At 44.5% G+C, this 20,459-nt stretch overlaps 1 protein-coding gene across 1 annotated transcript in view; it reads left to right on the forward strand.

Annotated features, from left to right (window-relative positions):
- Positions 1-20,459, forward strand: part of IQGAP1 (IQ motif containing GTPase activating protein 1) — a 145,231-nt gene that overhangs the window by 14,548 nt on the left and 110,224 nt on the right. The window contains exon 2 of the mRNA XM_044279561.1: positions 18,212-18,311. Coding sequence (XP_044135496.1) covers positions 18,212-18,311 — 100 coding nt within the window. The remainder of the gene's footprint in view (positions 1-18,211; positions 18,312-20,459) is intronic.

Below are 20,459 nucleotides of genomic sequence, written 5' to 3' on the forward strand. Positions count from 1 at the left end.
TTCTCATCAATACAAAGGGACGTTCTTGTCTGCAAATAGACAAGACTAGGACCTCTTCCATAGTTTGTGGACTGACTACGGGGATCCTCAAAAAAAATGAGGATGTGTTCATGGTCCCCTAGAAATTAACGGGTCAGTGTGCCACCTGCAAAAAATGCAGATGAAAAATACAAATGTGTGCATGAGACCTTGTAGTAGTTTTCACCCACCTACCGGCCACCAGTGCGCTATTCCTGGGGGCATAAATGTTAGATAGAGCAGGAATAAGGATATTACATTTTTTTAATAGGAAAAAGACCCTTCCTTTACAGGTGACAACACTGATATGTGAGCCTTGGTCGGTGTGCGTCTCATGAGTTCTCAGATGCTAGTGATGTGGTGGTCTAGCAGTTGTGACTGCTGAGGCCAGGGATTGGCTGCAGCGGTCATGGAACCAAGCTAGCAGGGAACCGAAGCAGCCAGGAATAGGACTGCAACGTTGGAAAGTAGAGACTATGGGCTGAGGATTGGGCTGTCGGCTACTAACCCGGACAACCCCTTGAAGCATCCCACATATCTATCTTATTATCCTTCCAGCCTTACATGTTTTTGCTGTTAAACTTTCATGGATGACTGGGCAGCTATGTGAGGGCATGTTTACTTATGTGAGCTTGTTAAAAGCTGCATGACACACTGTATCCTTTCTACTCCCCCATAATGGCGTATGTGTGCACAGTCACCAAGGTGAACGTCATCAGGCAGGCCCAGAACAACAGTAACCATTGCTCTGAAGTCCCCATAAACCTTCTACAGAAATTAATACTTAAAGGCACCTTGACACAAGCCGATTATCCTGTAAATTATTGTTAAATCGAGCAAAACTGCACGATTATCGAGCAGCGTAAAAGCAATGAGCGATAGAGCGACAGCCAACAATCGGTAGATTTCTCGTTGGTTCAATCGTTTGTGTGGGCACAGAAATCATCGTTGGACGTTAACGATTTGATACGCGTTAACAGGAATCGTTCACTGCGTACACGATTAAAAAAGAAAAAAAAAGAAAAAATGTAGCAGCACTACAAAAAAATGGTTGTTCCTTACTGTGGTGGTGCTCGCTGTGTCGGAAGCCAGTCTTGTGCCTCCCCAAATCCAGATGCAATTGTAATAGAAAAACGGCAGCACTCTCCAGCCTTGATCTTTCCAAACTTTATTTCACCAATACAAATGCGACGTTTCGATCTGTGTGATCTTTCTCAAGCAATTGCGTACACGATTACAGACAATTACACCGTGGGTGTGTTTAAGCGCACCACTCAAATTATCGCAACTGCTTTACAAACAATGGAATATGTGATCGAAATTACGATTTTGTGAACAACAATCGGCGCGTCTAAAGAGTCATTGTTTAAACGTTCACTGCACCAAGGAACGACTTGTTTGTCGCTCAGTCTTAGGCTACTTTCACACTAGCGTTTTTTGTGGATCTGTCATGGATCTGCAAAAATGCTTTCCTTACAATAATAAAACCGCATGCATCCGTCATAAACGGAACCGGTTGTATTATGTCTTATATAGCCAAGACGGATCCGTCATGAACTCCATTGAAAGTCAATGGGGGACAGATCCGTTTTCTGTTGTGTCAGAGTTTGGCCGTTTGGCTCCGCTTCGTCAGGCGGACAGCAAAGCGCTGCAGGCAGCGTTTTAGTGTCTGCCTCCAGAGGGGAATGGTGACTGAATGGAGGCAAACTGATGCATTCTGAGCGGATCCGTTTCCATTCAGAATGCATTAGGGCAAAACTGATCCGTTTTGGACCGCTTGTGAGAGCCCTGAACGGATCTCACAAACGGAAAGCCAAAACGCCAGTGTGAAAGTAGCCTTACCGATCATTAAAGAATAGAATGTCCTACCAGGATATTTAGCTGCGGGGGCAGATCTCCTGGGTACTGCTCAGAGAGGTAATAGAATGTGAAAACGAAGGGGAGCAGTAACAATATTAAAACTTAACTTTTACTAGGTATATTCCCCCAATTGGGGGGTAAGAGACCCCTTACAAACACAAATAACAAAAAGACAGACAAGACCCCTATGGAGGGGGTTTATATGGCGGTATCGTGCAACATAGGTGATACTGCACACCTAGATAGGTCTCGTCCCCTCCCACAAAGAGGCCTGTAGAGATTGTCACACAGACCTGTGGTGGAGGGACTGAGTAATCCCAATTCTCTGCCTCCAAATTGGAAACAGACACAATAAAATGGAAAGTTCTTACCAATTTATTTTGGGTCTCGCTTAGTGTCCACATATACGTGGGCTAAGGCAGGAGGAGGTCGCTTGTGGCAGGTAGGTCCTTCGTCCGGTATTCAGGTAAACGGAGAAGGGCGTCAGGGATATCCAATTGGTGCGGTATCAGAGTGGTATCAAGAAAGAGACTCACCCTAGTACCTCCCTGCTTGGCCTGACCTGGCCCTAGTGACCTAACACGGGGTCCGTGCCCCGCAAGGGGTGGCCCCGTCCGGAACCTTACCCTAGTAAACAAGCCCTAGATGACCCTAGCGAAGGGTGACTAGGGAAAGGTTGTTTAACTAAAGGCAGGTGAACATAAGTATTAATTGTCAAATGTAAGGATACTGAGGACTGGGACGCACATATAAATGCACGTATCCAAGGATATGTCTACGTGTCCCGACGCGTTTCCTTAATATAACATATCTGAATGTATCCACTGTTATAATGAACTAAGACCCCAAAATCATCAGGGGACACGGGGCTTAGTAATGTGGCTCCTGTCAGTCAAATAGTTGCCACTGTAATAGATATCCCAGTGTATCAACAATGTGGGGGGTAATGGATTAAACGATACCGATCCTGTCTGTTCCGTGGCCCCACAAAAAAAGATAAAACATCCTATTCTTGTCTGTTTTGCGGACAAGGATAGGACAGTTTTACAGAGGGCAGGACGTTCTGTTTCGCAAAATGCAGAACACACATGGCCGGTATGTTTGTTTTGCAGGTCCGCGATCTGCGGACCGCAATAACGACTATGGCCGTGTGCATGAAGCCTAAGTCAGTTTGGATTTGTGGGCAGATTCTGGATGAAACTTTTTGCACTCCCTCAGAAAGGTGTGGAACGATCGGGCTTTCCTATTTTCTCATTACGGACTGCACGTGGGAATATTCCAGTCCTTGGTGATGCCGCTCGTAGTAGTCTCCATTCATTCTCAAGCCTTCCACCCTGTATCCTTTGTTGAACGTAGGTGTGTTAATCTTCTCCAACTACTATAGCTTGGGGAGAGGCCTAATGGTAATTGCTATGTGTAGCTTCCTCGAGACAAGGTATGAAGAAATTCAGGGTGTGGTCGGGTCTGTGGAGGTCTAAAGGTGTACCTGACGATGGGTAAAGGGGTGGCAGATACCACTGCCCGAGCATACCTACAGCACAGATCAGCTGCCCCCCCGTGCGCATTTTCAGTAACGATGATTATTCTTTCGGAGTGCGAGCACTTCCAGTGTCCTTTCTTTTCCTTTCTAGTGTAGCTATTTGTAGCACAGAGGGAATTTGGAAACATTCGGTATATGTGGATCCTCTGCAGATTGGATTGCTACACACTCCTGGCTATCTTGTCTGACTGCTTGTGCTAAATGGGGCTGTGAATGGAAGAAATTGCTCGGGGCTGGGGAGTTCACCATTTAATGCAGGGATCTTGGCAACTATTTCCAAGCCTCTCCCATCGGCACTATGCATGACGTCACCTTGTCAGTGCAGACCTAGCTGTGACTTTTCGTCCTGCTCATATTGTCTATGCGTAAAAAAATGTCATGATCTGCATCACTACTACTTTCCCAGCAGAAAACTCGCTCTATCAGACTGGTTTTTACTGCGTGACAGGACTGTGCTTATGAATGTGCATCAGGAAGCAAGCGGCCTTGTACAGACAAACCCTGCTTTCTGGCTGAAAAATGCATTTTTAGCTTCCTGCATGTAATTTCTGTAGATTAGTGCCCCGCTGATCAGTATGTCATCAATAGCAGAATGGTGGGGGTCTCACTCCTGTCACTCCCTATGATCAGCTGTTTGAAGGGGCTGTAACGATCTCTGTGGCCTCTTCATAGTACACCAGGCACAGTACTGCCCATTGTATAATAGCTGTGGTTGGTATTTCAGCTCAGTCCCTTTCTATTGCATGGGACTGAGGATGCAGAAAGGCCACTTGACAGATGGACGTGATGTCGCGGACCCAGGAAGAGACTCTGCTCTCTCTGCAATTGCCAAACCCTTTCCACTTTGATAGGGCCAGGAGTGATGATGTTTTCACCGTCTGGTCCTATCAATCAGAGGATGTAGCAGTTACAGAGAGAGCAGAGCCTCTATGTGTAATGGCAATGCCCCCGTTGCTCCTAGAGGCTCATTTGCATATATTAAAGCTTCATTTTTCTCAGCAATGCGAGCATGTATGAACATCGGATCAACACAGATGCCTTCAGCTGCCAAGTGCACATGTAACAGGTCAGCCAGGTTCATAGATACAAATCTGCTAACAGATGCCCTTTAAGAGCGTTTGTCTAAAGGTCCTTTTACAGGGACCAATGAGCTGATGGTTCATCAGGACGAAGCAAAGTTTACACACAAGCCTGAATATTAAATTTGACATTACGACTGTAATTCATATTCTTAGACAGTACAAAGTTGGACAGTATGAATGAAACTAACTTCTACAAATTGGAGTGTTGCAAACAATTCTATACAATTAAATGGCGTATTGGTGCAATAAAAATATTTAGTTTTTAATGTACAGGTTTTTTGTATAGTAGCACCCCCTGCTGTTTATCCTTCTGGTCCACCTCCTGCCGTCAGTGGAGGACCAGCATGCTCAGTAACTTTCCTGCTCTCTTTCCTTTTTTCCATGCCAGCATAGGGATTTCATAGTGCAGTGGCCTAGACACCTTTCACTCACTCATTCATCCCTACCTCTAAATTCAAGTATCTAAACATACCATAGTGCTGTTTATCACTCCTGGGATATGCAGGTTGTTGTCACATGAGGCGAACTGCAGCCTGCTGAGAGAAAATGAAGAGACATGAGCTGCAGAGGGGTGAGTAAAGAAGCTAGTAAGAGTGAAAATTACATTGGAGAACAGCATTTAATAGCTGCACACCGTTGTATATACAAACAATAGAGCTAAGAAATGGAGGTCATTCTAGATAAGTGGTACAATACAGACTATAAATGAATAATGGAAGCTCTTAGCGCACATACGTGTCGGGCCCATCTACCAGGCGTCAAGGTGGCTTCCGCAGGTAGTGGGTTAACCACTTTAAAACAGGTTGATTACACTTGTCGTGCACTAGACAGAATAATCTGAATTTGGAGTATTAACTATGTTCTCCTACATCTAGGTTTTCTTTCTATGATCCATGCAAATTCATACAAATTGCCATCCCATGAACCTTTGCTGTTTTATTGAGCGGGTATCATTTCGTTATAGCTCAGAGCCTGGCAAATTCTGAAATGTTTTGTGTGCAAGTTAATAAAAGACTGTCGTGTTACAGACGTGTTCCTGCATGGCATTTTATTATCCCACCCGCAGGCCTGTGATGTGGCAATTAAACGTAGAGATACGTGCACCGTTTATTTGTAGAGAGTTAACCCCGAAAGGACGTGAATATTTAGAATTTTATGGAAGCGTCAAGACCCGGCTTTTATGATTTCTCTCTTTTATGAAGATGCAGTGTAGACTAGAAGGTGCTCGTTTTCCTAATGGAGGTCATAGACGAATGGCGTTGGCCGACTTATAAACACGCATGTTCGGCCTGTCTGATTGGGCGTTCACTTCGATAAGTGCAAGACCCTGTTCAAATCATAATACTGGGCTGAGTTTGACGCATACTCCAGGAAATGCTCCAACAGAGGCCTGCAGTGTTTCCTGCTATAATGGCCCACAGTGAGGTGTGTGGCCACTGGGATCCCATTGTAGCAAAATGGATACTACACAATATGATCTTTATTTTTATTGCATATTTTAGTATACTATGTTATTTCATACATTTTCTTTTTTGTGGCATACCGACATGATATATGCCAGTGGATCCCTGTGGTTACCGTTGGTGCCTATGAACAGAGCTTTTCCAGAGGCCATCAGTGTCATCTGAGCAGGGCCTAAAAGCTGAGCATAAGTTAGTCCTAGACAACCCTTGAGAAAATACAGATCCAGACAAGATGAAGTTTCGCTTGTATGTCTCCCCAGAACAGGACCATGTCGCCCCTCCACACACACATATTAGAGTAGATCAAAATCAGGATAAAAAATCCCCAGATCACCCTCTTTATAATTGTAGTCAATTGGAAAATTTCTAAATTGTGTAATAGGTTTCCTTTGGTAACACCCACATTGTATTCTCTCTACAGACAGGTAAAACAAAGCTGTACTTATACACAATGACGTTCTATACCTAATGAGTCATTAGACAAGTTTCTGATGAAAACTGGTTGTCTCCCCTGACTACTACTTCTTAAGCTGCGTGGTACCATAAGTCAATACAACCCCACCATGGAGTGTGATTATAAGTTATAGTGGTCCTCCCCTGGACTATTGGTCTCGTGACAAGTAAGTAAAGGACTTTTTAAATAGGGCGATTGTCCTTCGAAAAGAACATTCCTTGCCAAACTTTAGCCCATGTAAAAGGCCCGCTGATCAGCTGACAATCGGTTGATAGAACGCTGGCGTAAAAGATTCAAACAAAAAACCCTACCCTGTGAAAATCCCTTACCCCTCGTCACTACCAGTGACGCGGCTGCACCAGACATGACGGAGATCAGCTGGAGGAGGGGGTGTGCGCCTCAGCTTCTCCTGCAGTGCTCCCTGTAATTTTACCTTACCCGTAGTAGTGCGCTTGCGCTGAGGCGCACGCCCCCTCCTACAGCTGATCTTCGCCATGTCCGGTGTGGCTGCGTCACCGGAAGTGATGAGGATAAGGAATTTTCACGGGGTAAGATTTTTTGTTAGAACACCGGCATAAAAGTATTTTTTTTTTATTGTCAGCACGTTGGCCCGTATGAACATGGGATGTGCAGCTGACAATAATGTAAATGAATAGCCACGAGAACGATCCCATTGTTCACGGGACTGTTTGTTTGTTCGGCCTTTAAACAAGAGCCGATTGCTGTACTATATTGTCCACTGACACTTATTATATGGATTTCTGCCCATATAAAATGACCTTAAGAACTCTGCAGCCCTCATTGTAGACAGAAACGCTACGTACTGGCGAGTCTGATATCACAGGGTTTCAAACTGAACCAAAACTGCTGAGAAATGTGGATATTATTTTTGAGCCATACAATGTAAATGTAGGATCACGGATATCCCTGGGTAGACCTGTTCCTGCTGAGAGGCACGTGTGAGGGGCTTCTGGTCTGTCAAATTCAAGCCCAGGCTGACATAATGGCTTCCATTTTTAAAGGATCCATGACTGATCTGTTCTGACCTCTATAGTGCAATTCATCTTAAATATTTTTTTTCTGGGTTCCTCACTTTTCGTGTTAGACTACTTTCACACTGGCGTTTTGGTTTCTGTTTGTCAGATCCGTTCAGGGCTCTCACAAGTGTCCAAAACAGATCAGTTTTGCCCTAATTCATTCTAAATGGAAAAGGATCCGCTCAGAATGCATCAGTTTGCCTCCGATCAGTCTCCATTCCGCTCTGGAGGCGGACACCTGACGAAGCTGAGCCAGACAGATCCGACACAATAGAAAACTGATCCGTCCTCCGGTGACTTTCAATGGTGTTCAAGACAGATCCGTTTTGGCTATGGTAAAGATAATACAAACGGATCCGTTCTGAACGGATGCAGATGGTTGTATTATCTGAACGGATCCGTCTGTGCAGATCTATGACGGATCCGCACCAAACGCGAGTGTGAAAGTAGCCTTAACTAGTGCAGGAGATGGCATACCTTACTCAAAAGACTAAGTAGATTAACTGCTACTATCACACCTGCATTTTTGCTGGATCCGTCATGATAATACATCCGTTATGAACGGATCTGGTTGTATTATCTCTAGCCATGATGGATCTGTCTCTAAAACCATTGTAAGTCATGGGGGAAGGATCAGCGCTTTTGTGTGCATCATGGAAATGCAATGAAACAGAACAGAATACATTCTGGTGCACTCCGTTCCCTTTAGTTCCATTTTGTCCCTTTTGACAATGAATGGGGACAAAACGGAATCGTTTTCCCCGCTATTGAGATCTTATGACAGATCTCAATAGTGGAAAGGGAAAGCGCAGATGTGAAAGTAGCCTAAAGGGGTTGTCCACTTTTTTTTTTATATTGATGACCTATCTGATATTGCTGCCCTATCCTGAGGATACGTCATCAATAAAAATAACTCTGACAACCCCTTTAAGTGCAAAACCTGAGAGAAATGAAAAATGGTGACCCTCCTGTTCAAGAAAAAAGAAAAATCACATTACTTGGGGAACAAACACAATACTTAATACTTTTCATCTTTTGCAGATTTCGACAGTTCCTGGACTCCTCTTCTGCCATACAAGATGGCCGCACTGCTTCTCCTACTGCCTGATGCACACTGTGCATTTAGTATCCCAAGACACTACCTGTTGCCCTTGGGTTGGCCAGCACTGCTCACATGAGCAGTCCTGGCCAATCCAACAACAGGGCTGGACAGGTAGGAGGTGTCTTGGGCTACCGATGCACAGGTAGTCTGTGAAGAGTTGCAGCCATCTTGGATGGCAGAAGAGAAGACCGAAAATGGGTCTGCAACGAAAAAGATGAAAAGGAGGGAACTGTGTAAATGTTCTGTTCGTTCCCCAGTTAAAGGGTTTCTGTCACCAGAATTAACCCTATTAAACTGTCTGACATTAGTGATGTGCTAATGTCAGCAGGCCCTATCTCTACTATTCTTATGCTTATTCATGCGCCAATTAGTGCACAATTTTAACATTGCTGATATGCAAATTAGCCTCTAGGAGCGGGGGGGGGGGGGGGGGTGTTATGCTCCTGCTACTAGAGGCTCTGTTCTCCCACCTCATGTCACGCCCTGCCGTCCCTGATTGACAGGGTCAGGCAGCATTAATCTTCTGCCGGCCCTGTGTGCTGGGTAAACGGCACTGCGCAGGCATAAGATTTATCCAGCACACAGGGCCGGCAGAAGATGAATGCTGCCTGACCCTGCAGGGCCTGACATGAGGTGGGAGAATGGAGCCTCTAGGAGCAACGCCCCTCCCCCCCCCCCCCCCGCTCCTAGAGGATAATTTGCATATCATCAATGTTTAAATTGTGCACTAAAGGACGCATGAATAAGCATAAGAATAGTAGATTTGGGGGTCTGCTGACATTAGCACATCGCTAATGTCAGCCAGTTTCATAGGGTTAATTCTGGTGACAGAAACCCTTTAATGTGAACTTTTTTCCTTGAACCAGAGGATTGCTTTAAACTGGAGGTTCCCGACCTTTTCGTATGTTGTGATCCACATTCAACTTTCAGTAATGGTCGGGAGTAGGGATGAGTTCAGCTTACAAGGTTTGGGTTATCTAAGAATTCCGTTATGGATTCCGCTATTACGGACCATGGTCTGTGGTGGCGGAATCCATAAGGGGACTCTTAGATAACCCAAACCTTGTACGGCAAAATTAAAAAAAGAGGTTCGCTCAAAACACTAGTCAGGAGCAACAGGCAATTCAAAAATGGAGGGGAGAAATTTTAACTAAACACATGAAATTGCAAACATTTGCTGATAAATATTTTAGTGTGAACTTTTACACTTCTATTATACCATCCAAAATGGCACTGTGTGATGGTAATCTTAGTATAAGGGTGCATTCACACGACCGTAAGTGTTTTGCGGTCCGCAAAACACGGATACCGGCCGTGTGCTTTCCACATTTTGCGGACCACACATGGCCTGTGCTATATAGAGAATGCCTATTCTTGTCCTCAACCGTGGACAAGAATAGGACATGCTCCATATGTTTTGCGGGGCCACGGAACGGAACAACGGATGCGGACAGCACACGGTGTACTGTCCGCATCTTTTGTGGCCCCATTGAAATGAATGGGTGAATGCACGCTAAGTCTGCAACCATGTCATATACCAGTACATATGGTCATAACTCAGGACTCCCAAGGTGAGCCACATGTGGCTCCTGACCCACTTGTTGGGGACCACTGCTTTAAACAATTGTTCACCTTTTGATAGCCAATGCAACCCTAGTGCAATATTGAATATCGAACTATTGATGCCCAATCGATACTTTTAGACCTGGATTGATTCGATACCGGGATTTGCTATTTACCGATGCTAGGTTGTGCTACTGCACAGCCTAGTATCTCTTAGAGAGCATGGCACGTGCCGTCCTCAGCGCGCACCATGCTCTCCTCCGCAGCACAGTGGAGAAGGAGACAGTCCCTCCTTCCCCACTGTGACGCGGCCGCCGCTGCCACCAATGACAAGTGCAGTGAGGAGGAGGGGAGGGGTTGTGACCACTGCGCCACCAATGAAGATAATTTACCCCCTAAACACAAATATAGGCTATGGGTGCTGGCCGTATCACATACCCAGCACCCAGCCTAAACAACAGGGTATGCGATCCATGGCAATTAACCCCTCAGGTGCCGCACCTGAGGGGTTAATTGCTGCGAATCGGGTGATCATTGAGGCTGGGTGCCCGGTATGTGATACGGCTTGCACCCGTAGCCTATATTTGTATTTAGGAGTAAATTATCTTCATTGGTGGTGCAGTGTGCCCCCCCCAAGTATTATAATCATTGATGGCATAGTGTGCCCTCTGCCCAATATTGTAATCATTGGTGGCCCAGTGGCCACAGGGTCCTCTCCCCTCCTCATTCCTCCTTTTTATTGGTGGTGCAGTGGCAGCTTCTGATCGGAGCCCCAGCAGTAAAATCGCGGTGCTCAGATCGTTACCATGGCAGCCAGGATGCTGCTGAAGCCCTGACTGCCATGGTAAGCTCCCTGCTGCTGTGTGCACTATGCACACAGCAGGGAGAGTGTGAAGTCCTATTCACCCTAATAAAGCTCTATTAGGGTGAATAGGACAAGGGATCAAAAGATCCCAGGTTCTAGCCCCTAAGGGCTAATTGTTATTAAATAAAAAGTAAAAAAAAAGAAATAAAATATAAAGTTTTAATTCATCCCCTTTCTTATATTTACATATAAAATATATAAACGATAAAAAAAATCTATTAAAATAGATTCAACATTTTTTTAGTCACCTTGTCACCCCAAAAAATAGTATAGTACTGTGTTCTAGTATGGGCTGGATGTCCATAAAATGCGGAATGTACACGGCTTTTTTGGTGTTTTTAATTTTTTTGCGTGGTATCGAATATCGCAATACTTTTTTATGGTATCGAAATCGAATCAAAATTTTGGCATTGTGACAACCCTATATTGCACAGTGCATGCCCTGTTTGTATACCTATAGTAGAAAGTAACCTAATCCAGCAGTTCCAGTTGGTACAGCATGAATAGGTCACCTTGTTATTGGAAAGAAGCCTTCCTTTCTGTTTGCCCGATGTCTTGGCTGCTCTTCTGCACCTGCAGCCCTGTATTTATACCAACACATTGTCCTCTGTGCTGCTCAGTACTGTATACAGGGCAGAGCTGTACTCCTTGGGACTTGTCGGTGCCTGCGGGAGATTATTGAGGAAAAGCAAGCAGTGAGTCAAAGGTGGCATGGTTGTTTCCAGACAGTAATCTTCAGCTTCCACATTTGTGTAATCCCAAAGAACAATTGTCGTTTCTCATTCATTGAGAAAAGGACAGAGATGTGTTTCCCTCTTTCTACTATCACAAAAATAAATCTCCCTTCTTTCCTTAGGCCTCTTGCACACGAACGTATTTCAATGGGTCCTCAAAACAAAAACAAAAAAACGGAAGGTACTCCATGTGCATTCCGTTTCCATATTTCCGTTCCGCAAAAAAATAGAACCTGTCCTATTATTGTCTGCATTGCGGACTAGATGTAGTGCAGCTAGAAATGTCGTCTCTAACCTGCATTAGTTCAGTCATTTTTCTTCCCTCCTGCTGGGTATTTTCACTCTCCCTGCTTGCTGAGTAAGCGGCTCTTCCTGACCTTGTATAAGAACTGGGGTGTCCCAAGTCAATCAGGTGTCCCACCCTTTCCCCTCTCACAGCACGCAGCGCCACACACCAGACTGCAGCTGCATCCCCCTCCTGCCTGTTTCTTCAGTGGGTCCACAAATCCGGAGATGTGGCACGGAACCCTATGGGAGCACTACAGAGTGCTTCCGTGGGGTTTCGTCCCGTACTTCCGTTCTGCAAAAAGATAGAACATGTTCTATCTTTTACGGAATGGTCGGATCGCGGACCCATTAAAGTGAATGGGTCCGCGATCTGCTGCGGCTGCCTCATGATGGGTGTTCGAGCATTGCGGCCGACAATTTGCGGGCCGCAGCACGACCCGGGGCGCGCGCGTTTGTGTGCATGAGGCCTTAACATGTTTAAATTATTTTTAAGCCTTTTTTGTGCAGCAGACTTGGCTAGGTCACTGCGTACAGTATTTGACATGTAGTAAGCATACATGGAGTTACTGCTGAGACCTCATTTGTAGTAAGTCTACCATCTTTAGCCACTTGTGGTCACAATGTGCCACACCTCATAGGTATGAAGCACTAATAAAATGTACTGTGTAGTCTCGGCCCGTCTGGGGATCACATTTATAATGCGAATATCTACAGTCACCACATCTAAGCAGGAACATATGACTATGGGTGTGCAAAGCTACATAGACCATTGTCAACCAAAAGTGCATTGGTTTTCCAGCAGTAGATCACTAGCCTTTGGCTATCACTTTTCAAGGGTTAATAACTAATTGTAGTGTAAATTAGAAGATGTTCAATTATGTATCTTCCGGCAAATGCTCTGAGGACCTGGAGCATTATAGAATTAACATTAGGATTACTGACAGTGGAGGATGAGCACGCATACTGTACAATTGCCCAATTACCATCTTTTTTGGACTATTAGATAGTCATGATTATAGGACGCACCCAGGTTTTAGGCAATAGAAAATAAGTAAAAAATATTTTATACTAATTAAATTCACCTAATGGTCTAAGGAAGTGAAGGATTTGAAGAGGTTGACAGCCCTAAATTAAAACTCTGGCAGCAACAGTAAATGTGCTATAAAATAACAAAAGAGGTCGTACACACCATTTTCTCCTCTGCTGCTTTTTGCACTGACGTCACCTTCCTGGCTGCAGCAGTAATGTCCGGTACACACTGTCACCGCTTCAACCGGCCTCAGCAGTCATGTGCTGTATACTGGTGTGGACAGTGGCTGCATAGTGACCTGGTGTGTATGGAACGTCACTGCTACAGACGGGAAGATGATGTCAACTCTGCAGGACCAGAGGTTCATATCGGTGGCGGAGGTTTCAGTAGGAGCCTCCATCGCTAGGTTCCTGCAAAATAAAAAAAATAAAAAAACGCGAATTGCCGCTGCAATGATATTACGTTGACAACCTGTGATCCCTGCTAAATTGTATAAAATATTGCAAGGCGTTCATGGACCATCGCTCCAGTGTGCCCTACTGGTCTGTTGTTAGCCTGCAGCGCTCATGTTGCGTCAACGACATGTCGCATAACCTGGCAGTGCTGTGTTGTCAATGCAGTGTCATCACTTCTGCCTAGTAAACCGAGACCGATAGAAAGCTCTGGAGAGGTGCTGCTGGGGGGTTTAATGGATTTTTACCATTGATGGCCTTCATGGTAGGCCATATATATCTGATTGGCGGGGATCTGATACCCCCACTGATCAGCTGTTGGAAGAGGCCCATAGCACTCTGTGAGCGTTTTGACCTCTTACTAGGCCAGTGACGTCACCGTACATAAGTCATGTGGCCTAGACCAGTGTTCCTCAACTCCGGTCCTCAGGGCCCACCTGCCAGTCATGTTTTTAGGATTTCCTTAGTATTGAGCAGGTGATATAATTAGTGTCAGTGGATCAGGACTTACCACAGGTATTCATTCTGAGGAATATTCTCAAATCGTGACCAGTAGGTGGGCCTTGGGGACTGGAGTTGAGGAACACTGGCCTAGACGCAGCTCAGTCCCCTTTGGTGCTTGGACCCCCACCGATCTGATATTGAGGACCTATGATGAGGAAAGGTCATCAATATCAATTCCTAGATAACCCCTTTAAGGAAGAGGTCAGGGGCCCCCTTGACTGGGACTATGAGATGCAGATACATTTTAGCAAGATTTTTTTTCTTGCTGAACACTTTCTCTCGCTTATTTTGACTTCTGGACTTCAGTAAGTTGGCCAGAAAGGATGAGCGAAATGCACAAGTACCACTGTGGTAATATATCTATTGTCTTCTAATGTACATGGCTAGGGACACGTCTGGCTCTTCACGTCAGGACTCTTGTGGCAGCCTGTTAGGATAAGTGTAACATACACATGGCTGAAAGTGCAGGAACCCCGGTCTAGGAAATGTCTTGGTAGATACAGGGGAGGAAGCGATTATTGTGTTTCCTGCATGTGCCGTGTCCGTAGGAGACTTACAAATTGACACAGAAACCTTCATGTCTTATTTATGTCCTCTCATAGTAGTTTACACACAGCTTCCTATAGACGTATCCAACTAGGGGGCCACACTACTTCTCACAGGCTACAAGTAGTGTATGACATCAGAAATGTATTAGTCCTTGTTATATTAGCCTCAGTTTTGTCTTTGGTCCAGTTCGGGCAGGAAAGGAATCCATAGGGAGAACATTTAGGTTCACATGTGGCAGATTTCTTACAGAGATGATTGTGACTGTCCTAGTCATGCAAATGGGGCTTGCGGAAATCCGTGCACATGCTGGAGAAACAACCCCATTATAGATGTATGGAAGGGATTACCATGTAGTGCTGTGGTGGTCTTTTTCTGCATGTTGCCTCCAAGGGGCCCACGGGCTAGGGCCTAGAATTCCCTGTACTGTTACTATATGAACCAAATAATTTCCTCTTGGACTTTTCCACTTTTTTTTTTTCTTTTTTTTTTAAATCTATTACTAGTTCCAACTACCAAAAATGTTCCAGATGTATAGACCACGTTTCCATAGACTTCTGTGGTCCTCACCTATTTCAGTGATTGGTTGCAGTATGCAGCTAGAACATTTTCACTTTATTGAGAAGCATGGTCAACCATGCTTTTATGCGTCAGGAGACTCTCTTCACATGTGCCAGACATACAACACAAATGCCATTTAGATATGCCATAGGCAAAATATGGTCTTAATGCAAATATCATTTATAGGTCCAACATTCTTTATTAATTAATTTCTGCATATGCAGTAAGATACTTAGTGCCCCCCAGTGGTGGCTCTTTTTAAACTTTTTGTGTAACTTTGTATGATGGGGTTGGAGCACTGTATAATAAAGTTCCTAATGCTATGAAGATAATTTTAAGCTGAAATGTTACATTAAAAAACAAGATGGAATTATTGTGGAAACTATAGTTCTGTGTAGGATGATGTAGTATAGAGGCTTTCTTTGGAAGAACAAAAAACAGGGGGGAGGGGGCTTGGTTTTAATATATGGCTTTTGATGGAGCATGGGGAAACTGTAGTCTGGTGTATGGCATCTGATGGAGCATAGGGGCACCTTGGTCTGATGTATGGCATCAGATGGAGCATGGTGGGAACTATGGTCTGATTATATGACATGTGATGGAGCGTGGGGGAATGGTGGTCTGCTGTACAGCATCTGATGAAGCATGGCGGGAACCTTGGTCTGATGTATGCCATCTGATGGAGCATGGTGGGAACCTTCTTCTGATATACAGCATCTGATGGAGCATGGGGGAACCTTGGTCTGATGGAGCATAAGGACACCTTGGTCTGATGTATGGCATATGATGGAGCATGGTTGGAACATTGGTCTGATATGCAGCATTTGATGGAGCATGGGGGAACCTTGGTCTTATATATGGCATTTGATTGAGCATAGTGGGAAGTTGGAACCATTGTCTGATATATGGCATCTACTGGAGTTTAGGTTGGAACCACGGTTTCATATGGCATCTGATGGCGCATGGCGGGAACCATGGTCTGATATATCGCATCTGATGGAACATAGGGAAACTTTGGTCTGATATATGGCATCTGATGGCGCATGGCGGGAACCATGGTCTGATATATCGCATCTGATGGAGCATGATGGAAACTTCAGTTTAATGCATGGTATCGGATGGAGCATGGGGGGAACCATTGTCTGATATACAGCATCTGAAGGAGCATGGTGCTCTGTTTTTTATTAAATTTGTATTACATTTGTTTGTTATATTGCCCTAAAATCTTTAGGACTATCTAGCTAGATGAAATGAATACATGCATTTATTGAACCTGTTCAGTATTATTCTTGTGACAGTATATACAGTAATTTACATTCACAGTTACCTCTGTACATGGAGCTTTTTTTACATTCAGATCATTCAGCCCTTCTCATGATTACAAGTTATGAGGATCTTGTAAAAATAAGGTTATTCTGGTGTCATATATTGCAGGTTTTTTCCATGATAGTTGCCCCATGTGAACATGCCAGCTAGTCAGCTGACAAACGAGCAAACATATGCAAGCATAAAAGTGTGTAAACAGCGGATGTGCCGCTGACAAACGCAGACTAAATGGAGATCATTGATTGTATTAACCATTGATTGTCCCCATACAACCATGTGATTAGTACATGGAAATGCACTGATTGACTTGCTATATCTACTCGTCTAATATGAGTCTTACTAGCGGATAACTTCCCTGTGTGAAAGGGCCTTTACTTTGTGTTAGGGTACTTTCACACTAGCGTTTTTGCTTTCCGGTATTGAGTTCTGTCACGGAGGCTCAATACCGGAAAAGAACTGATCAGTTTTATCCTAATGCATTCTGAATGGAGAGTAAGGCTACTTTCACTTGTGAGTTCCGTTTGAAGGCTCTCACAAGCGGCCCCGAACGCATCCGTACTGCCCTAATGCATTCTGAGTGGATGCGGATCCGCTCAGAATGCATCAGTCTGGCACCGTTTGTCCTCCGCTCCGCTCAGCAGGCGGAGGCAAACGGATCCATCCAGACTTACAATGTAAGTAAATGGGGACGGATCCGTTTGAAGGTGACACAGTATGGCTCAATTTTCAAACGGATCCGTCCCCCATTGACTTTCAATGTAAAGTCAAAACGGATCCGTTTGCACTATCGTGAACAAAAAAAAAAGTGTTTTTTGTTTTTTTTGTTCATGGTAATGCAAACGGATCCGTTCTGAACGCAAGTGTGAAAGTAGCCTAATCCGTTCAGGATGCATCAGTTCAGTCCCTCTTACGTTTTTTGGATGGAGAAAATACTGCAGCATGCTGCAGTTTTCTCTCCAGCCAAAAATGCGCAGACCTTTTTTTTTTAAAAAAAACAAAAAAACATTGATACCGGATCCGATTTTCCGGATGACACCGGAGAGACGGATCCAGTATTTCAGTGCATTTGTCAGACACCTGACAAATTCCATCAGTTTGGGTCCGGATTGCCAGATCCGGCGATGGAACTGCCTGCCGGAATCCTCTGCCGCAAGTGTGAAAGTACCCTTAGGCCTCTTTCACACGACCGTTATATTTTTTCCAATTACGGGCCGTTTTTTGCATTCCGTATACGGAACTGTTCATTTCAATGGTTCTGCAAAAAAATAAATAAAAAAAATGTACTCCATTTCCGTATTTCCATTTTTCCATTCAGTTGAAAGATAGAACATGTCCTATTGCCCACAAATCATGTTCCGTGGCTCCATTCAAGTCAACGGGTCCGCCAGAAAAACGGAACACATGCGGAAATGCATCCGTATGTCTTGCGTTTTTGCGGAACCATCTATTGAAAATGTTATGCCCAGCCCAATTTTTTCTATGTAATTACTGTATATGCCATACGGAAAAACGAAACTGAAACACAACAGAAACGAAACAACGGATCAGTGAAAAACGGAGCGCAAAACACTGAAAAAGCCATACGGTCGTGTGAAAGAGGCCTTAGTCGGTCTCCAATCATTTCCCTTTATTTTACCCACCGCTAACTATGCCTTCCAGCCATGCAACAATGAATCTTCCAATTAAAATGTTAAGTGGCTTGAAAGGTAATCCAAGGATATGGAGGTAAAGTAATGTCCGTGGTCTGATGCGCTCACATATTAAGTGTATTTCTTTCTCTCTACAGCTGTGCTGGACGAGGAAAGGCTTACAGCCGAAGAGATGGATGAAAGGAGACGTCAGAATGTGGCCTATGAATATTTGTGTCACTTGGAGGAAGCAAAGAGGTAAGGTCCTCGAAGGGGAAGTACTTCCTCGTTACTGTGCTGAAGTGACGAAGCATAACTTTGGTGAAGTTATACAGTAATACTGTAATATACAACCATTACCGGAACACTCACTTTATGAGTAGGAACAGTCTTCTAAGGCCTCATGCACACAACTGTTGTTTGGATCCACATCTGAGACGCATTTTTGCAGATCGGACCCATTCACTTCAATGTCTGCATCCGTTGCCCTGTAAAAAAAAAAAAGTTAGAACATGTCCTATTCTTGTCCGTTTGGCTGACAAGAATAGGCATTTATATAATGGGCTGCCTGTTGCGCAAACTGTTTTGCAGATCTGAAATTTGTGGACTGCAAAACAGGGCGCGGTCGTGTGCATGTAGCCTAAGGCCATGTTGACATGTGAAAGATTAGTCTCACAAATGTCTGTGATTTAAAATAATTTACATAGGGTTGTTTCTGCTGCAAGATGAAAGGGACAGTGGCAGAAATCTCACTAACTGATTTGCCACTTGGGAGTATACCTAAAGGGTGTATTAGACCGGCCGATATCACTAACAAGTGTTTGTATGAATGCTTGTTAGTGATGATCTGGCAGTGTAATAATGCCGCCGATTACCTGATGAACAAGCAATCCCAATCTTTTAACAGTTTTAGGCCTTTTTCACACATCAGCGTTCGGTCAGTGATTTCCATCAGTGATTGTGAGCCAAAAACAGATGCGGCTCTAAACACAGAGCAGGAGCAGATCTCTCCCTTATACCTTATGTCTGTGGAGGCTTCAATCCTGGTTATGGCTCACAATCACTAATGGAAATCACTGACCAAAACACTAACGTGTGAATAAGGCCTCATGCACATGACCGTTGTTCGCATCCGAGACGCAGTTTTTGTGGCTCTGGTGCGGACCCATTCACTTCAATGGGGCCACAAAAGATGCGGACAGTGTGTGCTGTCAGCATCCATTGCTCCGTTCCGTGGCCCCACAAAAAAAATAGAACATGTCCTATTCTTGTCCGTTTTGCGGACAAGAATAGGCATTTCTACAATGGGCCGCCCATTCCGTTCCGCAAATTGCGGAAGGCACACGGGCCGCTTCCGTTTTTTTGCGGATCTGCAGTTTGCGGACCGCAAAAAATGGAACGGTCGTGTGCATGAGGCCTAAAGCCTTAAATATAATTATTTGCTAGTGGCAGATCATGCTGTCTCATCATGATCTGCTGCCGGTGAACAACTAGTCAGTATGGGGACAATCAATGGCATTAGCTCTCGCTGCTTCTCATACTCTAGAGGAGATCTCTGCAAGTAATAGCACGGGTCTCCTCCGCTGATGAGCAGGTGATTGCCAGGAAGGCTTCCTTCCTTACAATCACCTGGATAATCTGCCATTCTAGTACAGGCTTTACAGTGTAGATCCTGATCTGTGCAAGGTTATAAGCAAAATAGGAGTGATTGTTCATGGGAGCAATATCCTGTCTGTTACACGGCTGGCACAGGCTATGCAAAGCACCCTGAGCTCTGTGATTGCTGCAGAGAGGCCAAGGAGAATATCTGTAGTTCCTGAATGTGCAGGGTTAGCTGAAGCTACCTTGAGTGGTAAGATATTGGCATTGAAAAGTAATTGTGGCCAAAAATCCTTGGCCTGTGCTGGCACAATATGCAGTATTTGCAGTGTGTAGAATGTCAGTGTAAAGTGGGCAGTATTTCCTGGTAGGCACATGTACATTTACTACCGTAAAATGTATGGGCTCTGCAGAGGTCTTTGCGATCTTTCTGTAAATATCGCAAAATTTGCATTGTCTCATGTCTGTGACGTAACACTTCGGTTATGCGCATAAATTACAGTTCAGTATCCGAAGCTGAACTCGTTAATGAGGCACAAAGCTGAGTTCAGCTTTGGATTTTGCCAAGATCACAAGACCTCCGCAGAGCAAATACATTTTACGGTAGGTTGGAGACTATATTGTTAATGAAGTTTCCAAACTAATCTGGTTCGGCTACAGCAGTCCAAACCTGATTCGCTCAACCCTACCAGAAACCCTTTTCTCTGTCTTCCCAACACACACAGAAAATTCCAGAGAACCGGTGCAGTGCATTATGTCCGGTAAAGGAGCTGTCCCAGAATGTATAGCTTGCGGTGACATCGCCCT

Source organism: Bufo gargarizans, chromosome 2 (genome assembly GCF_014858855.1).
Source record: "Bufo gargarizans isolate SCDJY-AF-19 chromosome 2, ASM1485885v1, whole genome shotgun sequence".
Taxonomy (NCBI): Eukaryota; Metazoa; Chordata; class Amphibia; order Anura; family Bufonidae; genus Bufo; species Bufo gargarizans.